The sequence below is a fragment of the Phaenicophaeus curvirostris genome, chromosome 1, assembly GCF_032191515.1.
Source record: "Phaenicophaeus curvirostris isolate KB17595 chromosome 1, BPBGC_Pcur_1.0, whole genome shotgun sequence".
Lineage (NCBI taxonomy): Eukaryota > Metazoa > Chordata > Aves > Cuculiformes > Cuculidae > Phaenicophaeus > Phaenicophaeus curvirostris.
Window position 1 is genome coordinate 158,862,951 of NC_091392.1, and position 22,665 is coordinate 158,885,615.

General features: G+C 39.7%; 1 protein-coding gene across 1 annotated transcript in view; it reads right to left on the minus strand.

The window, feature by feature from the left end:
• Window positions 1-7,901: 7,901 nt before the first annotated feature.
• Window positions 7,902-22,665, minus strand: part of TMTC4 (transmembrane O-mannosyltransferase targeting cadherins 4) — a 50,543-nt gene continuing 35,779 nt past the window's right edge. Inside the window, exons 12-18 of the mRNA XM_069879210.1 lie at window positions 17,821-17,900; window positions 17,541-17,648; window positions 17,267-17,408; window positions 16,517-16,631; window positions 15,922-16,034; window positions 9,886-9,955; window positions 7,902-9,368 (exon numbers count right to left, since the gene is read on the minus strand). Coding sequence (XP_069735311.1) covers window positions 9,217-9,368; window positions 9,886-9,955; window positions 15,922-16,034; window positions 16,517-16,631; window positions 17,267-17,408; window positions 17,541-17,648; window positions 17,821-17,900 — 780 coding nt within the window. The 3' untranslated portion in view covers window positions 7,902-9,216. The remainder of the gene's footprint in view (window positions 9,369-9,885; window positions 9,956-15,921; window positions 16,035-16,516; window positions 16,632-17,266; window positions 17,409-17,540; window positions 17,649-17,820; window positions 17,901-22,665) is intronic.

Here is a 22,665-nt window from a genome sequence, read left to right on the forward strand (position 1 = left end):
GCGAGCATCCTTCATCAGGCCTGGGTGACGCGATGGAGGGATCTCCATCCATGGTGTGCAGCCAGACAAGAGCCAGGGGCAGAGAGTATTTCCCACTTGGATGCATACGGATAAATTTCTCCAGAAGTCCCGTGCACATTCTACTACTTTCCTAGGTATAATCTTAATGTTATTATGAAAGGAGGTTGTGGAGAGGAGGGTGCTGGCCTCTTCTCCCAAGTGACAGGGGACAGGACAAGAGGGAATGGCCTCAGGCTTCGCCAGGGGAGGTTTAGGCTGAACATCAGGACAAAATTTTTCACAGAAAGGGTCATTGGGCACTGGCAGAGGCTGCCCAGGGAGGTGGTTGAGTCACCTTCCCTGGAGGTGTTTAAAAGACGGGGTGGACGAGGTGCTGAGGGGCATGGTTTAGTGTTTGATAGGAATGGTTGGACTCGATGATCCGGTGGGTCTTTTCCAACCTGGTGATTCTATGATTCTATGAAATTCCCAACAGTGAAAACTCTCGCAAACTGAGAGCTCTGTCAGAGGGCCATTCTAACTCCTAAAAGGCGCACGCTCTCTCAGACACCCCCTCCCTCCCCGCCCCCCCCGGGTCGGACTCCGCGGGCGGAGGAGGCGCCAGCCCCGCCCCCGCCACTCATTGGCCGCTCGCCCCGCCCGGCGCCGCGCGGTCCTAGCGCCCGCCCGCCCCGCCGCACTCTCTCCCTCACTCCCTCACCCGCCAGCGCTGCCGCCGCCGCCGCCGCCGCCTCCGCTCGCCGCCCGCTTCTGCCGGTCCCGGGGCGCCGCGCCGGGGTGTAGGCGGCGGGGCGGGGCGGCCCGAGGGGCGGGGGGGCGGAGCCGGCGGGAGAGGGGCAGGCGCAGGGCCGGTATCGTGGGAAGTAGGCCTTAGGTCACTTCTCTACGGCAGGGACACCTCCCACTAGATCAGGCTGCCCAAGGCCCCATCCAACCTGGCCTTGAACACCTCCAGGGATGGGGCAGCCACAGCTTCCCTGGGCAACCTGTGCCAGGGCCTCACCGCCCGCATAGCAAAGAAATTCCTCCTCATATCAAGCCTACATCAGCCCCTCTCCAGTTTATACTCATTCCCCCTTGTCCTGTCCCTACAAGCCTTTGTTAAACAGTCCCTCCCCAGCTTTCTTGTAGCCCCTTCAGGTACTGCAAGGTCGCTATAAGGTCTCCTCAGAGCTTTTTCTTCTCCAGGCTGAACAACCCCAACTCCCTGAGCCTGTCCTTGCATGAAAGATGCTCCAGCCCTCTGATCATCTTTGTAGCCTCCTCTGGACCCATTCCAACAGCTCCATATCCAGAAAAGCAATGAAGCTGGTGAAGGGGCTGGAGAACAGGCCTTATGAGGAACTGCTGAGGGAACTGGGGTTGTTTAGCCTTGAGAAGAGGAGGCTGAGGGGAGACCTCACTGCTCTCTACAACTACCTGAAAGGAGGTTGTAGAGGGGTGGGAGTTGGCCTCTCCTTCCAAGTGACAGGGGACAGAACAAGAGGGAATGGCCTCAAGCTCCGCCAGGGGAGGTTCAGGCTGGACATAAGAAAAAAAATTTTTCACAGAAAGGGTCATTGGGCACTGGAACAGGCTGCCCAGGGAGGGAGGTGGTTGAGTCAACTTCCCTGAAGGTATTTAAAAGAAAGGTGGATAAGGTGCTCAGGGATATGTTTTAGTGCTTGATAGGAATGGTTGGACTTGATACTGGAGGTCTTTTCCAACCTAGTGATTCTGTGATTCTTATGTTGAGGACTCCAGAACTGGACACACTACCCCAGATGAGGTCTCACAAGAGATGAATAGAGGGGCAGAATCACCTCCCTCACCCTGCTGGCCACGCTTCTTTTGATGTGGCCCAGGATACGGTTGGCCTTCTGGGCTACAAGTGCACATTGCCGGCTCATATCAAGTTTCTCATTGACCAGCACCTCCGAGTCCTTCTCTGCAGGGCAGCTCTCAATCACATCATCCCCAATCATGTACTGAAATGGTGGATTGCCCCAACCCAAGTGTAGGACCTTCCACTTGGCCTTGTTGAACCTCATAAGGTTCTCTGGGGCCCACTTCTCCAGGCTGTCTCCGTCCCTCTGGATGACATCCCCTCCTTCCCATGTAGCAACTGCGCCACTCAGCTTGGTGTCATCTGCAAACTTGCTCAGGGTACACTCGTATCCCGTCTTTTAAACAGCTCCAGGGATGGCAACTCAGCCACCTCCCTGGGCAGCCTGTGCCAGTGCCCCAGGACCCTTTCAGACACAAAATTTTTCCTAATGTCCAATCTTGGTACAACTCGAGGCCATTCACTCTCATTCTATCACTTGGGAGAACAGACCAGCACCCACCTGCACATTAACAGCCCCCAGGCATCTCCACAGATGCACAACCTCAGGCAGATAATCTGGCTTTTAGAGAACTTCTGAAACCCCTTATTATTTTATAAACGATATTGCCTGCTCTATTGAAGGGATTTGGGTTATAGCCAGTGATCTTGAGTCTACTGAAGCAAAAGTTTTAAAACTTGGAGCATGCCAAGTAGGTTTCTGTTTACCTCCTTCTCGGGCAGCATTCATAATTCTATTCCAGCTCTAAAGTATGGTAGGATTTCACAGAAAGGGTCCTTGGGCACTGGAACAGGCTGCCCAGGGAGGTGGTTGAGTCACCTTCCCTGGAGGTGTTTAAGGCACAGGTGGACGAGGTGCTAAGGGGCATGGTTTAGTGTTTGATAGGAATGGTTGGACTCGATGATCCGGTGGGTCTCTTCCAACCTGGTGATTCTATGATTCGTCAGAGTCTGACGCTCTATCACCTGCCTTTCTATAGTTTATTGTTTTAAAAGTTGAATTAATCATAGAATCATTAAGGTTGGAAAAGACCATCAGCCCAATACCACTTTGCCTACTAAACCACATCCTAAAGCACCATGTCTACACAGTTTTTGAACACCTCCAGGTGTTACAGAAAATCAAGAGGTATGATGAATATAACAAGGTAAAACTTAGATATTATTATTACTGGATTGTGATAGAGTATTGTGTTAAGAGTATAATCAGAACTGGTGTTGGGAAAGTAATCTTTATGGCAGTTATAAGAACACTGCTCAGTTATGCAAAGCCCTGAATACTGTTCAGCTATGCAGAGCCTTGTCTATGGGTGGTTTTAAGCCCAGTGCAGCTGAATCAACAGGTTGCAGGAAATGTCAGACCTAGAATACATATTAGATTTAATGATAACTAATGATTAAAAGGTTAAACTACTTTGAGTATAGGCATAGACTAAGTATAGTTATAAGTTAGTGGAACTGCTTGAAGTTTTATCTTTAAAAGTTTTAAAGAATAAATAGAAGTGTTTCAGGAAAGAAGAAAAGCTATTTTTATGATCAGTGGAGAAATGTGAAGCATCGCTTCTGAGGAAGAACCAAAATGAGACAGCATAGATGAATTATCAAGGTGGACTTTAAAGAAGGATAATGAACAATAGAGAACTGAGAGCCTGTGGAAAAACACCAAGGACTTTTTGAAGAAAGAATACCTATTGTACAATGTATATAAGTATCTGATGATTTTGTGTGGGCCTTTGCCACTCACTGAGGTGATGGCCCAACTCTGAGTTGTCAATAAAGCAAGCCTAGAGTTGCTTTATTATCACCCACAGTCTGGTGAAAATCCTTTAACACCAGAGATGGTGACTACACCGCTTCCCCAGACAGACTGTTCCAATGCTTCACCACTCTTCCAGTAAAGACTTTTTTCGTAATGTCCAACCTCAACCTCCCCTGGAGCAACTCGATGCCATTTCCTCTCGTCGTATCACTTGTTACTTGGGAGAAGAGAGCCACCTCATTACAGCCTCCTTTCAGCAAGGTCTCTCCCTCAGACTCCATTTCTCCAAGCTAAACAATTCCAGTTCCTTCAGCTGATCCTCTTAAGACTTGTTCTCCAGACCCTTCACCAGCCTCGTTGTCCTCCTCTGGACATGTTCTAGCAGCAGAATGTCTTTCTTGTACTGAGAGGCCCCAAACCAAACACAGAATTCAAGGTGCAACTAGTCAGGTATTCCATCAATTTTCTCAAATGCTGCTTTTTGGTTTTTTTTCAGCATGGGCATTCAACATCAATACACTTGTGCAGAATGGAGATTTTGAACTACGAGTTTCTGTTATTCCAAGGGGAATAATGTCGTTATATCACAATACCACTCTTTCATAGAACCATAAAATCACTAGGTTGGAAAGGACCCACTGGATCATTGAGTCCAACCATTCCTATCATGACCATTGAATTATTTTATAAATTACAGCAGAACACTGAAGCAAAAGCTTACTACAAAAATAAACACCATTATGATTAAAATCTATGCAAAAAGATAGCAAAACACAGATTTATTACATGGCTTCATTACAAATGTATTTACTTCTTGCTCAGCTGAAAATAAATTGGAACGTACCATTGGCAATCTAAATTATTAACACTACATTAAAAAAACAGTTCAACGCAGCAGTCACAAGCTACCAACTTCAGTATCAGTAGGGATTTTTTTTTCTAACAAAAATACTTATTTTAAACTTATTTTACTTGAACCACTTGTCATGTATTGTCTCACTGACACGCACTGAACACCCATGCCATGATACTCCAGTGAAGCCTTCCAATACAAAGGTTATCCATCAGTCCTCCCATGCTCGATAGCCCATAGCTCGATAGCTATGCACATCCTCTTCTGCAGACTGGCTGTACAGTTCTTTTTCCTTAAAGTACAGGATCCGAGTTGCTGTGTTCGTAACATGACACCTGTGTACAACCACTTCACATTACCACGGAGCCTGTCTCGTAGTCTTAAGTGACCTTCACTAATGGTACCTGCTGCGTACGGGTGGTACATGACAGAAGTTTTGCTCCCTTGGCATTTACATCACAGAAACTGAAACATCTGATCTCACTTTTGTTTCTAGCAGATGCTGGTCTTTTCGAGCTAAACATGCTCTCATAAAACACAGGTTTGGTAGAGGCATACCAAGAGCTGTGGAAGGAAGCACTGTTCAGTGAATGGGTCAAAGAAGCCTGTGGGAACCTAAATGTAATGATAGGTATGTAAATGTAGCCATGCTCACATGAAATGTGGAAGACAAGCAGGAACCAGCAAAGAAACATTAAGATATTTAAACTAAAAAACCCTCACTGTAAAGAAATGGGCTATGCTATCACATGTAACATTCCAACAGATACAGCTTGAAATAGCAACTTCAATTTAAGAAAAAAAAAAATCTTACCTTTGCACATTTACAGTTGCTTTAGATTGCTTTTAAAACAAAGTGAAGGACACCAAAAGTCAATTCAATACAAGCTGTTACCATTTCTTGTGATCGTAGACAAGTTAACAATGAATCAAACTGGACCAGAATGTTCTATTTCCATATGCAGAGATTTGACATTCGGATGCTTTATCAGTCATATAAATTTTAACTATCTGCGCAAAGCTCTCAATTTATCTCATCCCATTCCATGATCCAGCTACTACAACTCTTGGACTTTCAAGGCAAGCTCCTACCAATTTGCTTTAATGCCAGTCTTTTAATATTCTTGGTACAAATAGCGTACAACAATGCTAGAGGTGTAGGGGTCCAGATTACTTCAATGGAAAGCAGCAGTGAGATTTTTGTTTGAGGTATTCATCAGAGCTGATCACCTTAGTTACCCTTTGAAGTTAGTGAAGAGAAATACCTGCTTCAAGTACATGACACCTCACATCCTGAATGTGCTTTCTTTAGGAGACAAATCATGCTTCAAATTACCTGCTGGTTTTTATTCCCAGTGACTATACAGAGAACCCAGGATGAATATCTTGGATGCAGGTATCTCAAATACCAAGGAAACAAGTTCCCAGTGAATAGGCCCAATATTTTTAACAAATCACTCAGAAGATTTAACACTTCTGAGTACTTGTAAACACACACATAACCCACAATCTCTAAAGGTTTAAATATTTAAGTATGGTATTAAATAACAGGAAACTTCATGTACATGGCATTGATCTAAATATGACAGAATCACAGTTCAGGAACTCCCTTTGAAGTTTTTGGTGATGAGACTTATCCATAGCAGTCATTGTGAATATTTTTATGACTCCACCCTGTGCGTTGAATCATTCTGTTCTCTCCTCAGAAATGCATTTGAACAAACAATCTTTGAAAAAAAATGTATCCAGTTTTTTTAATTGCACTACAGAATCAAGCAGGGTAGCTGACAAGAAGGAAACTTTACTATTCCTTAATAAGCAACGTTGGAAAAGCAACATGGGGAATAAATCCAGTGCACTGGAAAGACAGACAATGTTTGCAACAACAGTTATGTACAAAACTACTTTTTCTCCACCTTTCTTCCAGGTTATGTGTTCTCCACTATTCCAGGAGTCAGTTATGAGGTATGAAAAAACAAGCAAAAAGTTAACATCTTAACCATTTTAATAAAACTCACTATTATTTTCACTCTCAAAATATTTTCAGAAAATGAAGTAAAAAAATATTTAACATTCTTGAAAGTCTTAAGGATTTTCTTAAGGATTTTTTTATTAAAAAAGTGGTTTTGTTTGTTTGTTCTTTTAGACCCAATTCTGTCTCAACCTTAGATTCAGACATAAGTGTATCCTTATTACCATCATACAAGTAACCACATTGAATTTCTGTAGCACTGAAAATGATACAAGTGATATAAGACATCCAAGCTGTAGGCATGTCTCTTGCATTTAAGACTCTTGATTAAAGGACAAACTGACTTCCACAGAGGAATTTCTACAACAACTTTGGTTCATAATAACCTAGAGAAAATTCATACCCCATACATAAAATTAAGCTACTGGATTTCTGTAAAGCTATTATGGCAGGCAATAGGGAAAAAAATATACAGGTGAACTTCAGGATGAGAATAATAATTTAAACTCAGTATATCATATTCCAAATATACAGAAAAGATCTGATCATATTAAACACATTTATCATCTTCTATAGGCTTCTGCTATTTTTCAGGCCAGATCCCAATTCTTCAACGCCTCAGGACTGAAGCAGGTAAGTGTTATGTGTATTTGATGAATAATAGGCTATGGAAAGCCTTGAAAGTCTGCTGTTTGTACTGAAAGGGTGTTATCTATTCCAGCATGTTTTAGATACAAACGTTGGTACTGACTAAACTATGCTGCTTATCAGAAGACGGTTAGCCATACTGGTGCAGTGTCCTGCTGGATCAGTACAGATACTTGTTTATACCCCGCAAAGATATTCAGAAACTAGTTTCTGAAAACTTTGTCCAGAAACCAGAAGAAATGGAGACAAAGGCATCAACTTACGTCCTGCTGAGAATCAGGGTTCGCTAGCAGGAGAGGAGCAGTGCACTAGCACAAATATGTTCCTCTGGTACCTCAACTAAAATCAGTATGACAACAGATTATATAATGTAGGCATATTAATTCATTCAAAACCAAATTTGTGGACAGCACAACACTGCCACAGCCTTGCTGCCTTGATTTATAGTTAGCCTGGCAAGTATACTTCATTAAAGTAGCTGCACTACTTGTACCCAAACTAGCTTTGTAGAGGATGCTTTGGTAGCTCTGCAGTATTGCAATGTGCTCTGTAGGCACACTTGGTTCTTGAAGCAACTTCCAAGAACAACTGTCATTTCCTAGCGAATTTCTAATGTAAAAGTAGCCTAGGTTCAAAACATGGTAAAGTTGTAGACTGGTTACATGATGGTCAGATGGCAAGGTCACACAACATTTTGTCCTACAGCAGTCATTCCTCTACACTTGAAATGGTAGGTGAGTTGTCATGGAGAACATACCACAATCTCTGTACAATAATCATTGGACAAATTAGGAAAACTGCATACACCACATTGATCCTTTTTCCCTATGAGGGGGGACAAAGGGAAATGATAAAGGAATATGAAAAGAGAGATAAAGTTCTTTAGTTTTCACGTCCACTAGCAATCTTCCAGTCTTAGGAAAAGAAACCCCAACAAATGAATAGACATATGACCACTTCCCGAAGCAGCAATGTAAATATTAGCACATGAGAAACAGCTCTGGACAGCCAGAGTCTAAACATGTATTAAAGCATAGCACATTTTAAAAAGTGACATCGTATCAATATCTGCATCCTCTCAAATCAATGTGATCAGTTTATGCATTAACAGTTATGCTTATTTAACTGCCACTTCAGCAAACACATGGGAGACAAAGGTGAATCTGAGTTCCTTCCAGTTAATACGTCAACAGACAGGGTCAGGTGCTCTGCCTGGTTACTCTTTCACATGAATTCTCTCCTTATTCACCAACAATAAAGAAGTTGAAAGGTGTAATGTCCTTAACCAGAAGGGACTGAAATGTCTGAGAAAAGAGGAACTGGCTCCTGTAGATGCTATGCTATATTTAGATCACTGACCTGTGGCAGGAGCTAACACAGTTCTGACTTGTTGCCCGAGTTGTTCATGCTACATGAGGCTGCCTGCAAGAACAGAAACTCTAGTTGACTTCTCCGTCACCTCACACTTCTTTTCCCTTTGCTGCTTGCTAAAATCTCCATCTTCATCTAAGATTATTTCCTCCACTCGAGCACACCTCAGCAGTACACTAGCTGACAAATGTTTATGGTCAAATCCCTGTCTTCATTTACTCCTGTACAAATCTGACACTTTGAAAGGTGGAGCCAGAAACAAGAACAAGGACATAACTCAAATTACAAGAGTAGACTTATGTGCTGGAAACAATCCATTCCCTAACTGGATCTACAGTAGAAAGCATTTATATAACTGAAGTGGACATACATTCTTCATACTTGAAAAGATCAGGATCTAAACAGGAAATTGCACTTTTTTTAGAATCACTTTCAGAAATAAAACTGCCTTCCTCCTGCTACTAAAAAGTCACATGAAGACATCAAATTACATGTGAAAGCTGTGAAATGCCATCTGCATTGCTTTCATATACCTATAAAAATGTTCTAAGGGACTTTAAAAGCAGTTCAAGAGTAAAAATAAAATGGTCCCCCAAACTGCAGCTGAAATGTTAGGATCTGTAGGAGGGCATTAATTGGACATTCAAGTGTGCATTGCTGGTGGTGGTGTTATTTTTGAGATATAATGACTGAATCCTTTACATGGTCAAAAGTACCCATGTAACATTAATCGTAAACAGCATGCACGGAAAACCTGAAAAGAAACATCAGGCACCGCCTTTCTTTTGCAATTGCTCTAGTTTTCTTCTTAAGAGGTTGTAGTTTTCCTTGGTCCCGGGTGCCATAGGATCAAGCTTCAGAGAGACTTCGTAGTGCTTCTTTGCCAAGTCAAGATTTCCCCAGCGATGATAAAGCACAGCTGGAACAGCAGTGAGGAATTTCATTAGCAATATTGTTGAATAACATGCAATCTTGCCAATCACTTGGAAAACAACATTAAAGCATTTGTTTCCAGTGAGGGTCTCTTGCTGGCCAGTGGCACAGTAGCTGCTTGTTCTGTTGCCAAATGCAGGAGCAAAGCCTGGGAGCAGAACTGGCATGGGAGTGATGAAGGAATGAATTACATTGCAGTCATAAATGGCAGCTCTTATCTGGTGAGCTCATTGCGGGTTACAAGCATAGCATAAATGAACCAATTTGCAGACACTGAAGTGCAGTTACCTCTGGGCTGGATTGTGCAGCCCTCTTGATCTGTCATATCATGTGACAGCTTTTCTGGTTTAATGCCCTGTTCTTCTGGCTGGCAGTTTTTCTAGGAAGTAAAATAGAAAACTGCCCAGCAGGAAGAAGGCTCAAAAGATCGCTTTTTCTTTTTGAACACAATGAATATGAAGCAAACAAACAATACAGTTGATAAGAGTTAGAAAGGCTCTTACCCAAATTACCGTGATAACTGGCAGCATTTGGATTGGCTTTAATTGCCTTGAGGAACAAAGCTTCAGATTCCTGAATAATTTAGAAGAACAAGTCAACAGGACAGTCTTAACTCTTGTAGTATATAAAATAATGCAAAATTTACCCACAATTGTAATAAAAAAACCCTCCCAAACTATGCCGTATCTATATACCACTCCATATATACTCTAAGCCTGCGTGATCCTGTAGCTCAGGTGGCTACAAACTCCAGAAAACACTAATAATGCTACACAAGTGCCATGCTTTCACAGGCTTATTTTAGAAGGATGCTATTAAACACTATTTAAGTTGGCACAGCAGTTTACTTCAGTTCTTTTTTACATAGAGTTATATTTTTAAACATTACCTACTGAAGTTTTCCCTACTTATTCAATCAAGTTAAGGATAATATAATTCAGTATCTGAGAAAACTGCTTTTAGAAACCTTTACAATACTTTTTAGCATTTAAAATGGGGGCATTCCAACAAACCCCTTTCCAACAGAGGCTTAAACATGGTTCTTAATGAATGGTAACTGGATGCCTGCCGCTTAAAAAAAAAAAAAAAAAAATCAAGACAATTGAAACATTCCTCACAAATTATCTTTTCCTTATTCCCACTTGCAGTGTGTACTCTTAGGACTGTTGATATCTGAGTGCTCTTAGAAAACCTGAGCTGCCTCACCAAATATTCAGTGAAATATTTATTGCTAAATCTATTCTCCAGCTCTAACATTTGTGTTTTCTCAAACTTGCTGCTAATTAATATAGGTACTTTTGTTTCAGAGCATATTTCCTACAGAAGTTTAAAAAGATACACCCATCAATCCAAATGGAGCATATTGACTTGCTTGAATGCAGGTTTAGATATTTTAGAGTAACTTTTACATAGATTTCTCTGCTGTATTTTAGGGAAAGTTGCCCATTCATTTTCAATGCAAATGACCTGAAGATAAAATTAACTCAATGCGGTAGGCTTCTGTCTGAATGCACGTATTTGCTGTCTGAGGTAGGTGAGAACAACAACCTGAGGAAAAGGCCTTTCCTTTGTGCTAAGTTTTTTTACTACTTAATATCCACAAAACACAATGCAGGCGCTACTGAAAAAGCAAACCTGTCAGATTAGTTTCACCATCTTCTCATGTGAAGCATGAGCTAAGGCTTTGTAAGGGTCCCCCAGGGGACAAGAAAATTCTGATGCCAAGACTGAGTCATTCAACTTTGAGTGACTTAAGAGCTTCCCAGTATATCCAAATTCAAACTCAAACTACATGCTCCTTCCAATGCACTGCTGAGTAGAGGCCAAGGCTGCCACTCTCAAGCCAAGACAGGCAGATGGAGGAAGTACCTTCATCTTCTTAGGTCAAGGAAATTACAAATGCTTGGGTTCGTTCTCCTGTTCTTTGCAGGACACTGTGTTTCAGGTGAAGAAATACTGGATAGGAGTGAATAAGAGAACCAGATGCCTGGAAATTTAGGGAGTATATGACTCCATAGTACAAATTTTAGCATTGCTTTTCCACAGCATAAGCAACACCTCCAGTATTCTCATATCCAGACTATTTAGAGCTTGAATTTATATTTTGAATGATGGGTCTGAATGCACTTTCAAAAACTTTACATATTGCACATAAGAGGAGGGAGTGGTCAATACACTGGAGGGGAGAGCGGCTACTCACGAGTCCTGGACAGGACAGAGAAATGGACTAGGAGGAATCCAGAATGGTTGAGGTGGTAAAGGACCTCTGGGGGTCATCTGGCACAACCTCCCCACTCAAGCAGAGCCAGCTACCAGGACCATGTGTAGGCAGCATGTTCAAGGATGGAGACTCCACATCTTCTCTGGGCAACCTGTGCCAGTGTTCAGTCACAGTCAAAGTAAAAACCATTTCCTAATGTTTGGAGGGAATATCCCTTGTTTTGGTTTGGGCCCATTGCTTCTCGACCTGCCATTCAGTACCACTGAAAAGAACCTGGCTCCATCCTCTTTGCACCCTCTCTTCAGATATTTATATATACATTGAGAATCTCCCCCTGAGATTTCTCCAGGCTCAGTCTTTCCCGAAGTTCAACAAGAGTAAATGCAAAGTCCTGTACCTAGGATAGGATAAGCCCATGCTGAAGTGCAGGCTGGGAGGCAACTGTCTAAGAAACAGCTCTGCAGAAATGAATCTGTTTGGCTTGGTAAACAGCAAATTGAATAAAAGGCATCAGCGTACGCTCACAGCAAAGATGACCAGCCACATTCTGGGCTTTATTAAGTAGAAGTACAGCCAGCAGGTCCAGGAAAGTAATCAGTTTCCTCTATTATCATTTGCAAGACTACATCTGGAGTATGTGTTCAGGTTGGGACATGGGCATATTTTAGGAAGTCCAGCAGAGAGCCACCGAGATAGTTTGGTGCTAAAGCACAAGACATATAAGGAACAGCTGAAAGAAATGGATCTCTTAAGCCGCCAGAAGAGAAGATGAAGGGGAGATCTTATTGCTATCTACAAGTGCCTGATCAGATGATACAAAAAAGGTGGAGATAGATGTTTCTCAAGTCCGTGAGACAGGATGAGACAAAATGGATGCTAGCTGGCATATAGGAAATTCCCATTAGATAAAAAGAAACATTTTTTTTCTTTGGTACTGCAAGGGTGGTCAAGCACTGGAAGATGCTGTCCAGAAAGTTTTTAGAATCTCCACCCATAGAGATGTTCAAGATTTTACTAGAGATGGTTTCCTTAGGGTCAGGGATTGGGCTAAATGACCTCTGGGCGTTCTTTCCGGTTAAAATTATATTATGATTTTAACTCAGTCACCTGAGAAACATACTGAGACTCAAAACATTTGTCAAGTCTAGTGGTGCTGCAAGATAACCTCCTCTTTTCATACAACCACCCAAGCCTAAAAATCAACAGTGGATTTGAAAGCATGTAGTAATCGGAAGTTCTACGAACTTGTATTCTTTCCACTGCAGATTTTAGTATTTTGGTCTAATAAGTGAATATCTGCTTTCCTCACTGGGCACTTAAGAGCAGTCAAAGTGAAAGATGTGCTGTAAAATTAATTCAGTCTTATGCTTTAAAGTTACCACCTACACAAAGGAGACGCACTGAATGCATGGACTTAACCTTTCACTGCTGAAGTACAATGGGACATCTGCAATGTATTCCCAGAAAAATTAAATCAAATAGATTCTCAGAGTTGGCTGCCATTATCATACATCTTCCAACTACATGCTGCAAGTATTTCTATCACTACTACTTTGCTCAGCAGCTAGTAGAAGTGTACTGACTGATTAAAGGCTATTTAAGGTGCATCATATTCACATTACTGTAGATATATGGAGTAAATATACATTCTAGTACATCAGTGATAATTTCCAATTGCTGCATCTTGCCAGCTCTTAAGTGTTGCCAAGAAACTTGAACACTGCATATAGCAAAGGCTTTGGGTAAGCACACTGCATTCCCTCAGCTGCCAAGGCCACAGCACAAAATTGTTTCCTGGTTTTATTTCATATATAAAAAATGCTGAATCGTTTCAATTCACTTTTAAACAGAAAAAACCTAGATGTATGCCTAACAAAAATACAATATACATATTTTTCAAAGACTTAGACATAGCTTAGTTCTTCGTACATTGTGACAAGAATAAGCATTTAAAGGAGAACTCTAACTCAGCATAACAGACGTTAATTAAAAAAACTAAACCACCAAAACAGCTCATCCTTTATATGCTTTTGTTTCTGAAACAATAAATCATTCATGAGTAGATACAAACAGAAATCATAAAGGGTTGGGATTTTTTTGGTCACTTAGGAAAACCATCTGCTGAAAATCCAAGTGCGTTTGAAACTGAAGATTATTGTGTGCTTATTGGAAGGAAATGTTTCATAGCAGAAAAAAAATTTTGATTCAACGTCTTTTAAGATAAGAGATAACAAAAACACAGAACAAATCTTACTTTGCAGCAAAAGAGCCAGTAACAACTTTTATATAGACACATAACAAGTCATCTAATAAATGAAATGCCTTATACAACACATCAGACACAGACAGGCAGCCGTCTGAAAATTCACTCCATCACCTTGACAGTCTCCATCCCACCACACCCCCCCGCACCCTTCCATCCCAAACACTCAATAAAAATCCTTAAAGAACCATCCACATCTCTGTTTTAATGTGGTGAGGAGGTGGACAAGAAATCAAAATTTTCCGTGCTTTTAATTGTCATTTAGCATTTTCCCCACTTAAAAACATATCTCTTCTTTCCAGGCGATGCAAAACAGCTTCTGACATAACCCTCTCTACCAAAGTCTGCTTTCCAATTCCTTTAATTTCTCCCTCTGTTATAACCCATCAACTTCAAGTTACTAGGTATGTTTTACATGCTATGCAAACCTACTGCTCCATATTAGAGCATTAAAACACTCACTAGCTCCCTGCTTTCTTCCCCCAGCTCCACTGCTCTTTTTGCTTTATTCTGGATGCTGACTTGAAAGCTTCATTTTCCCATACTATCATTTCTACTTTGCCTCCAATAAGTTCCCCTGAAGTATAATGTCCCTTCAGAGCTAGCAGTCAAAATTGCTACCTACTTTATTTTTTAAAATCCACAAGACAGACTTGATTCTCCTACACCTGGAAAAGTTTTCTAGCTCGTTTTCAACTTATTTTTTCTACTTACTTAATTATAAACGCTCTTCATTCTGTCATGCTGCATACTCTTCTTGATGAATAACTACACAATCCTCTATTCTTTCACAGTCATGACTCACCAAAATAATCCTAGCAATTACCTCCTCCATAATCTCATCCCTTATACATTCTGGATGTAAATTGGTATCCTTCTAGAACTTTGTTAAAGTAACCTAAAATATATATTTTATGAGTCTCAGGTGGAGAAAGAAAAGAAATAGCGTGTACAGGAAAAAAAACAGTCAGTCTGGAGAATAGTAATGGGGTAGCTAAAGGCATCACTAACTCAAACAAATAGAAGAGCTAGGGTGTCACAAGCCTTGGCTTCGCACGTGGACAGGTCATGACTCCACAGCTGAACAGGACTGTAGGAATTTGAGTCACCACAGTAACTCGTGGAAAAATTCTGAGAAGCTTAACATCATAAAATTTTCTTACTTTGCATATACTGAGGATGTTCCTTCAGTGCTACTAACAATATCACTATCAAAAAGCCATCAGAGCCTCCAAAAGCCATAGCTCTAAATTACATTTTTTCTGAGGAATAACAAAAAATTCCTTGACTATTAATTTGTCCCTATCATATAAACACATCAGTGACTATGGAGTCAATTGAAACAACTAAATAGATATATTAACTGTGTATGATTTATTCTCCATCAGCTCATACAATTCCTTTTGGAAAATAACTCATTCTCATAATTTCCATTACATTTACTACTTACATTTACAAGTAGCTAATGCTGAGCTACCACTCGCAGGCTGGTCCTGAGGAAATTCAATACATCGCTCAGTGTATGGACTTTTTCCTCATAATATTCTGGGATTGTCAAGGTATCCCCATCCTCAATTAGCAAATCTGTATATCTCTATTTTGGATAGCATCTCAGGCAAAGAAGTTCATATAATGTAACGGTAAACCTTGCTGCCTTTCCATACCAAAAGCACAAGGCCTAGCATATCACATCTAACTTTAGTTCCTGAACCAAGGCCTCTAAATCACAGCAGGCTCTCTGTCAGCTGTAAAGCAATACAAGACCCTAACTGCCCTCTAGTGTGCTTAGGAGCCTATTTCTCTCCACTGGCCACTGACATAGTTTAGGGCAGCAACATCCATAATGCAGGCATTTTAAAATAAGATGGGGGTGAACTTAGGCCAGAATCACATAGCAGCACCGTGACAGAAACAGGCATTGCAACCTGATTATCCAAGTCATAGTCCACAATGACCTCCTCCGACAGCCTCTACAAAAAATGGTTACAAGAGTTTAAACAGGAGAAAACCCAAGCAAACCCCAAACTCCACACTTTGAAAGCTCTGGTTACCTACCTTATATTTTTGCGATTTCCCCAACACATTTGCCAATGAAAACATAAGGGAATGATCATTAGGTATTAATTCCAGGGCCTCTCTTCCAACTGCTTCTGCTTGAGCTAGATTGCCTGGGAGCCCATGTAGTGGAAAGAGGGAAGGCATCTTTTAACACAGCCTTATTAGTTACTTTTCATGCTGCAAACATGCATGTTGTACAAATAGCTGATTACATGCATTTTTAAAGAATACAAGGTATCACACATACACAAACATAACATCTCACAGACTAAAACAACAGAAGATCTCCGTTTTGTTTTCAACAGATAACACCTTCAGAACAATACAGCACGATTTCAAACACTCTGAAGTTTGGTCTATAATACAAACAGGCTTGCACAATGACGGCATTTCAAATAAGGGTCAGAAATTCAATTTATGGGCTGGATTTCAAGTGATGCTTTAAAATCATTGAGTCGGAAGGTACTATATTTAGAGAGTGTGTCTGGGTAACCAAAGAAGAGGCAGAACTCCTTTTAGATAAATACAGACAAAGCTTTTAAGTTTTGCTAGACACTGAATTATTCATTAAAACATCCAAATAGACTCATACCTGTGTTGTCAAGCAATATAATCATATTGTTCCAAGCCAAACTGTGCTCTGGTTTCAGAACTGTAGCATTCCTCCATGCATTCAATGCATCTATATGGCGATTCAAATCTGCATACTGGAAAGAAAATGCCAGTAGTTTCACCCTGATTTGCTTTACTTTCCTATCATGCACTAAAGACACTGAAGAGTTAAGGTCTCATTCCATGATAGTAATTCGGTTTTGTAGCCAAAAATAAGAAATGTAAAAATAGTACTATAGCAATATGGAAGAGTAGTACATATTAATTTAACCCTGCTTTTCTCTAGCAGCCAGGCTTGTTTTCAAATACGCATGTACCCATAGGATAGGGAGGAAAAACAGCATGCAATTTAGAAGTTTACACAAAAGAATAAGTACATATTGAATATAAATACTTCCAAGAATTGAATCAGATTTTTTTTATAGTTCTATTACCTAACAACATACTACTGACTGCAAAACAGTCTGATACTAGGAAATGACTAATGATATATTTTGAACAGAACACCACCATCTAATTTTTGTTTATACCTCCTTATACGAAAAAGTGGGACTACCAAGTGTTGTATGGAAGGAAGTACACTGGGAATGCAATAGGAAAAGCCACCAAAAATATGAAATCACTCTGAAATACAAATCAAGCAAACTAGAATAAAGCATTTAACAGTGCAGCAGAATTATACACACACACACATTCCCATCATAGCTATCATTTATTCAAAAGTACTTACCAACCGCCCTAAATTGTAGTAACAATCTGGATATTTTTTCCTGTGTTTAATTGCTGTCCAGTAGCTTTGTTCTGCCTCTTCAAACCTTCTTAAACTGTTCTGTACTATTCCTAGATTCATCCAAGCAGCAGCAAAATCAGGTCTGGGCCAATTGGGAAAAAAAATCAAAAACAACAAACAAGAGAGGATAACTGAGCATTTGGAACAAAAGATCTTATTGTATCATTTCTGCTCAGTTGGTGCAAAACACTGCTTAGCATTGTTCTAAACATACTGTATTTGTACAGCTAAGGACAGCAACTCTTCTGCTTCTTGGAGCTCATTTCTTTCTTTCAGAATATTTCCAAGGTTGTTCATGGCATGTACATATTTCGGATTCAGCCTAAAATGCAAAATTTAAGAGATTATTATTATGTATGGGCATATATCACTTTTTGCAAATTGCTGGCTCTGAAATGCTGCAGATCATGAAAATGAATACCTAAGCATTTCCCTCATGTTAAACATGAAAGCAATTTTAGGATAGTTTATTAAAGCGGTAAAATTCCTAATACCTTACAGCTTCTCTGTAGTATTTGATTGCAGCACTTTGATTTCCTTTATCAGCCAGGTTTTTGCCAACATTGTAGTGTACCTGAAAACACACAGACATTCTACTTGATGCTGGACAGTCAGATATTTTGTGGAGCCAAACAGCACTTGCTTCACTCACTGCTGGCTTCTGTGGTAGACTGATACTTAAGACTGGACAATGCATACAATGAAGACAGGAAGACAAAATCTGACAAATAAATTAATAAATCAACTTACTGATTCCAGCTATTTAAGAAAGATTATTCACCTCCTGATTTTACAAACGAGGCCACTGCACTTCCCACAAGACTCTTTATATGGAGACCTTTTGCCCTTCATTTGATTTATTTGTCAGATAGGTAAGGGAAAGTCTGACTCAAAATCCACCACAGCAGAAGAAACACTACAGCAGCGTAAGCATTAATTAAACTCCGCTTTCACTGTAGCATAAACTAGAAGAAACTCAATGTTAACAGAAAAACTAAGCTCCACATTTCAAAAAAAACCCCAAAAACCAACTAAACAAAAAAACACCCCAAAACCCCAAAATAACATGCACACACTTATTATCTTGGGATAAAAACGCAAAAACCATTTCTGAAATGAAAATAATGTGTATAACAACATGTTGAAGACCTTGTCTGTTAAAGAGGGGAAGAATAAGGGAAGGATCTGGAGCTTTGAAATGTAGCTACAAGGAAGAAGACATCATCTGAACTTACAGCGAGCACTAGACAGGAATAAATATATTTCAGGACATCTCAAAATCTTACTTTACAACAAATCTCAGAAGACTACATTGACTACATGGTCAACAGGAATAATTAAGTTAAGAATTAACAGAAAAGTACTGAGTACGGACTTCTGAAAACAGACTTCTCAGCAGCTAGATCAGAACTCATTATTTAAATTACCTTAAGAGATTTGAAATCAAGTTATATATAATTAATCTAAAACAAATATACATTGCAATTTCTTTAACACTATGAAAATCTAATTTATATCTTGTAAAAAACTCTATGCAGGCCTTCAGATTGAAGTACAAAAGATAGGTTTGTAATACATTTAGGTAACTTTAATTCACCTTTTACATTCAAAAAAGGATTTTCTCCTGTGCCCATCAAAGGAAAAATTCTAATAATACTCGGCACAATACCTGGGAATAATTGATCCATTACAACCAATTATGCTTGAACTTAATTGTTATGGTATTTAATTGTTGAATCCCACCTCTACATGACTGTGTCTATGCAATAACCATCAATGAATAAAGTTAACTACACTTTCTATGCTTTCTAGAAAGAGCGAACAAGTGCTTTCACTGGGTTTACAGAGAAGAAAGATGCTATAAAGCCTATGAAGGATACACAGAAACAGCTCCTTGAGCTGTAATGTATAAAATAGTGCACAAATTCAGCATCCCATAAAAGCAGTTCTAGCACAGCTTCCAAAAAAGGAATGCAGGCACTTCCATGTTACATTCATAAAAATACGCCAAGGCCCATACCAAAGAAGCAATAGAATGATACATTTATATCAAGACATAGTCATTCATAATGATCATTTGACTGTGTCAAGAAGAAAAAAGACAGAATAGCGCCATTTTCCCAAGAGTCACTGAAGTAAAATGATACACCCTGAAAGATGTTTCTTAGCGCAGAATTCTATTTCTATATTTCTTCCAGAAATTCTCCAGCACACTGCAATAACATTCTTACCAAACTAGACTGTTCCAATCATATACGCTGAAGTTTACAAACTCAAAATTTATTCAGAACAAATTAGGTTAAGTTTTGCTGTGTTTCTAGATAAAAGACAAATTGTGGCAAAACTAGAAGAAATAAGGAAAGATTTCACTCAATAATGTATTGTATCCCTTAAAATACTTGCCTCCACATTTTAGTATTGGCAAACAAGATTACATTTAACCCGACTAATGTTTTTCTTTTTTTACATTGTAAAAAACTCAAATATTACTGAAGGAAATAAATTTGATTAAAGACTGGTGACAAAGCCCATGAGAAAAAACTTGGTATATACCAAGCACTCAAGTCTTTCACATCAGCTGTCTTACGTGAACAGAACTGTGCAGACTGCAGAAACCTGAGAGAGATCAATTCTCTCAAGTGAAAACATCAAATGAAATAGTAAACGTACATATACATATTATAACTGAACTAAAAAGATGTGCTACAGTCTATTAAAACTGATAGCAAAACTATTCAAATAGACTTAGCATTTTTGATGGTGTCTTTCTTCTGTCCTCAGATATAGCTTCTGTGGGAGAGGAAATAATGTTTCTGTACAATATCCAATGACAAAACAAGCTCTACAACAGATCATAATAGCCAGTAATATCCTTCTCTTAATAAGAAAAGTCAACAAAAGGTTTCCAGGCAGAGTCATTTGAGAGGTGCGGGTGCCTTCTGCCATACAGGCATGTCTCTCACTTCACTGGTTGTGATAGAGAGATGCCAAGATCAGCCTTTAGCTCTGCTCCCCCAAGCCAGGCTGACCATAACTATCTGCCCTCTACTAGGCACAAAGCTGTAACTCTCCTTGACTTCTCCTACGACCCCTACCTGCACAACGTGGGGACACAAGTACTTGCCATATACCAATGGGTGGAAAGAATCTGGCCTTTAAAAACGAAGGACCAGTGTGATGTTTTAAATGTAATCTCAAGATGTGGTTCTTTTGGCTTTGACAGATACTGTGCATGCCGACCTGGGAGAGAGGATTTTCCTTTCCTGATTAAACATTTAAGAGCAGACATAGAATTACATAAATAAATGATTAAAGATGGATATTAACTGGAAATGACATATTACATTATGCCCACATTGTCCTTTATCAGCCTTAAACAGGTAATTACAGCAATAGCTCTAAAAGGAGCATTTCTCAGGGATGCATAACAACACAGTATTCTCCGAAATCAGGGCAATAAGATAAAAATACCCTAGTTGATCTCAACAGTCATGCATTGTTTAAAGCTAACATAACCACGGCACCACAGCCTAGCTAAAGAATGAGGTCTGTGCATTTGTCTGCAAACAATACCTCAGTTGGTCTAAGAAGTCAGCATAAAAATGCAAAATCATGGTGTATTACTTTGTTAGACACACATGGTGCTTGAAGTTTTATTTAAGTGTTTAAATATGCACGCACATTTAAATGAGGAAGAGAAAAAAAATTTCCTGTACAAAACCAAAATCACTGTCAAACCCATTTTGCTTTTTTCCCCTCCTCCCTCAAGGCAGCGCAGGAAGAAATTGAAATGTAGCATCTTCTAGGAGATATGCCCCCTCAGTTGGAGGACTACTATTATCAACTATTTTATTTTCTCTTCCTAGCTGCTTATAATCAATTTTCAGCAAGTACGAACATCTGCTGAGATCGACAGAAGCAAAGCACAGATGTCAGAATTTCTACAGAAACACGCGGATGCTTTTGTTCAGTGCCAGATTCTTTCATCAGATACTTCTTTTTCCTCTACTACTGAAATTCTATTTTCTAAATAATAATGAAACAAAGCCTTTTTATCTTCACGTTTTGTTTGTGCAGCTAATGTTGTCTAAAGTTTCTTCTGCATGACTGTGCCTGCATACAAGAAAACTGACATCTAAAATGGTATCTGTGTGGTAAAGCACTGCAGATAGCCATTATAAATACAGCCCACAGCACTTAAGGTAAATTCTGCAGAAGATAATCCCCTTTTAATATACGGAAAAAAAAGAATTCTCAATATCTAAAGGACGTGCTCTCTAGATCAGCTTCATAAATCCTTAAACAGTAGTAAATCTTTTTCTGTCATGGAGAGGTTTTACAAGAATCTTACAAACTGCTGTATTAGCATAGCTTGTCTTTGACAGACTCATATCTATAATAATTACAGTTTTCAGAAGGCATCAAGCACAAAGTTACTACTGTTAATACGTCAAGGCAGACTGGTTAGTAACACATTCTGTTGGGAGTATTATAACTTCCTTGCTTATTATACCAGAAAAGTTGCTACTGAAATAGTTTTAAAAAAGTTATGTTTATTAATTTCTATCCTTTAAAGAAAAGCCTGTAGCAAGGAGAATGAACAGGTTACATACAGAATATTAATGATTCATGATCATTTCCATTCAGTTATTTCAAATCTAGTAAAAGAAAAAATGGTGGCTGTTTCCCACGTACATAAAAATGCAATGGCAGATTTTACTTGGACAATCAATTAGAAGTCATCCAGATCTCTGGATTCTGCTAATGTCTTTGCTAAAAGCAAAGAAAAAGTAACTTGGCACTTCCAAGAGTAACATATCGCATGGAAAAAAAAATAAAACAACCAACCAAACAAAAAAACACACTAAGATGAGCAGTTTGGGAATAATCTTTAAAACCAGAAGAAACGTGTAATGACCACAGAAGGTGAGGAGCAATACACCAACATCTAGAAATAGCAAACAGCAATAGGGCAAGGGCAAAATCTCACATAACCTTACGTATTCACACCTCCTCTAGTCGTCAGAACTTTTTATCATCAGTGGAGAGAAACATACAGATCTAGGGAGCAGTTCCTCTGGCCTGTGCTGGTCATTCAGTCCAAGGTAATGACAAACAACGTGCTAAAAGGGACAGCCTCTCTTCTCTAGTTATAAGGGGAGCCTGGCTGACTTGCTCAGACATAGATGTCTAAAGCTAAGGAGATAAATCCAAGCCAGTAGTCTGATAAGGTGAAACAGTAGTTACACTCTTATCATAGCTTATAATTAGATATTCCAGTACTTCAGCAGGGCACTCCAGGATTAGCTTGCCACATAATGACGTCAAATGAAAAGATG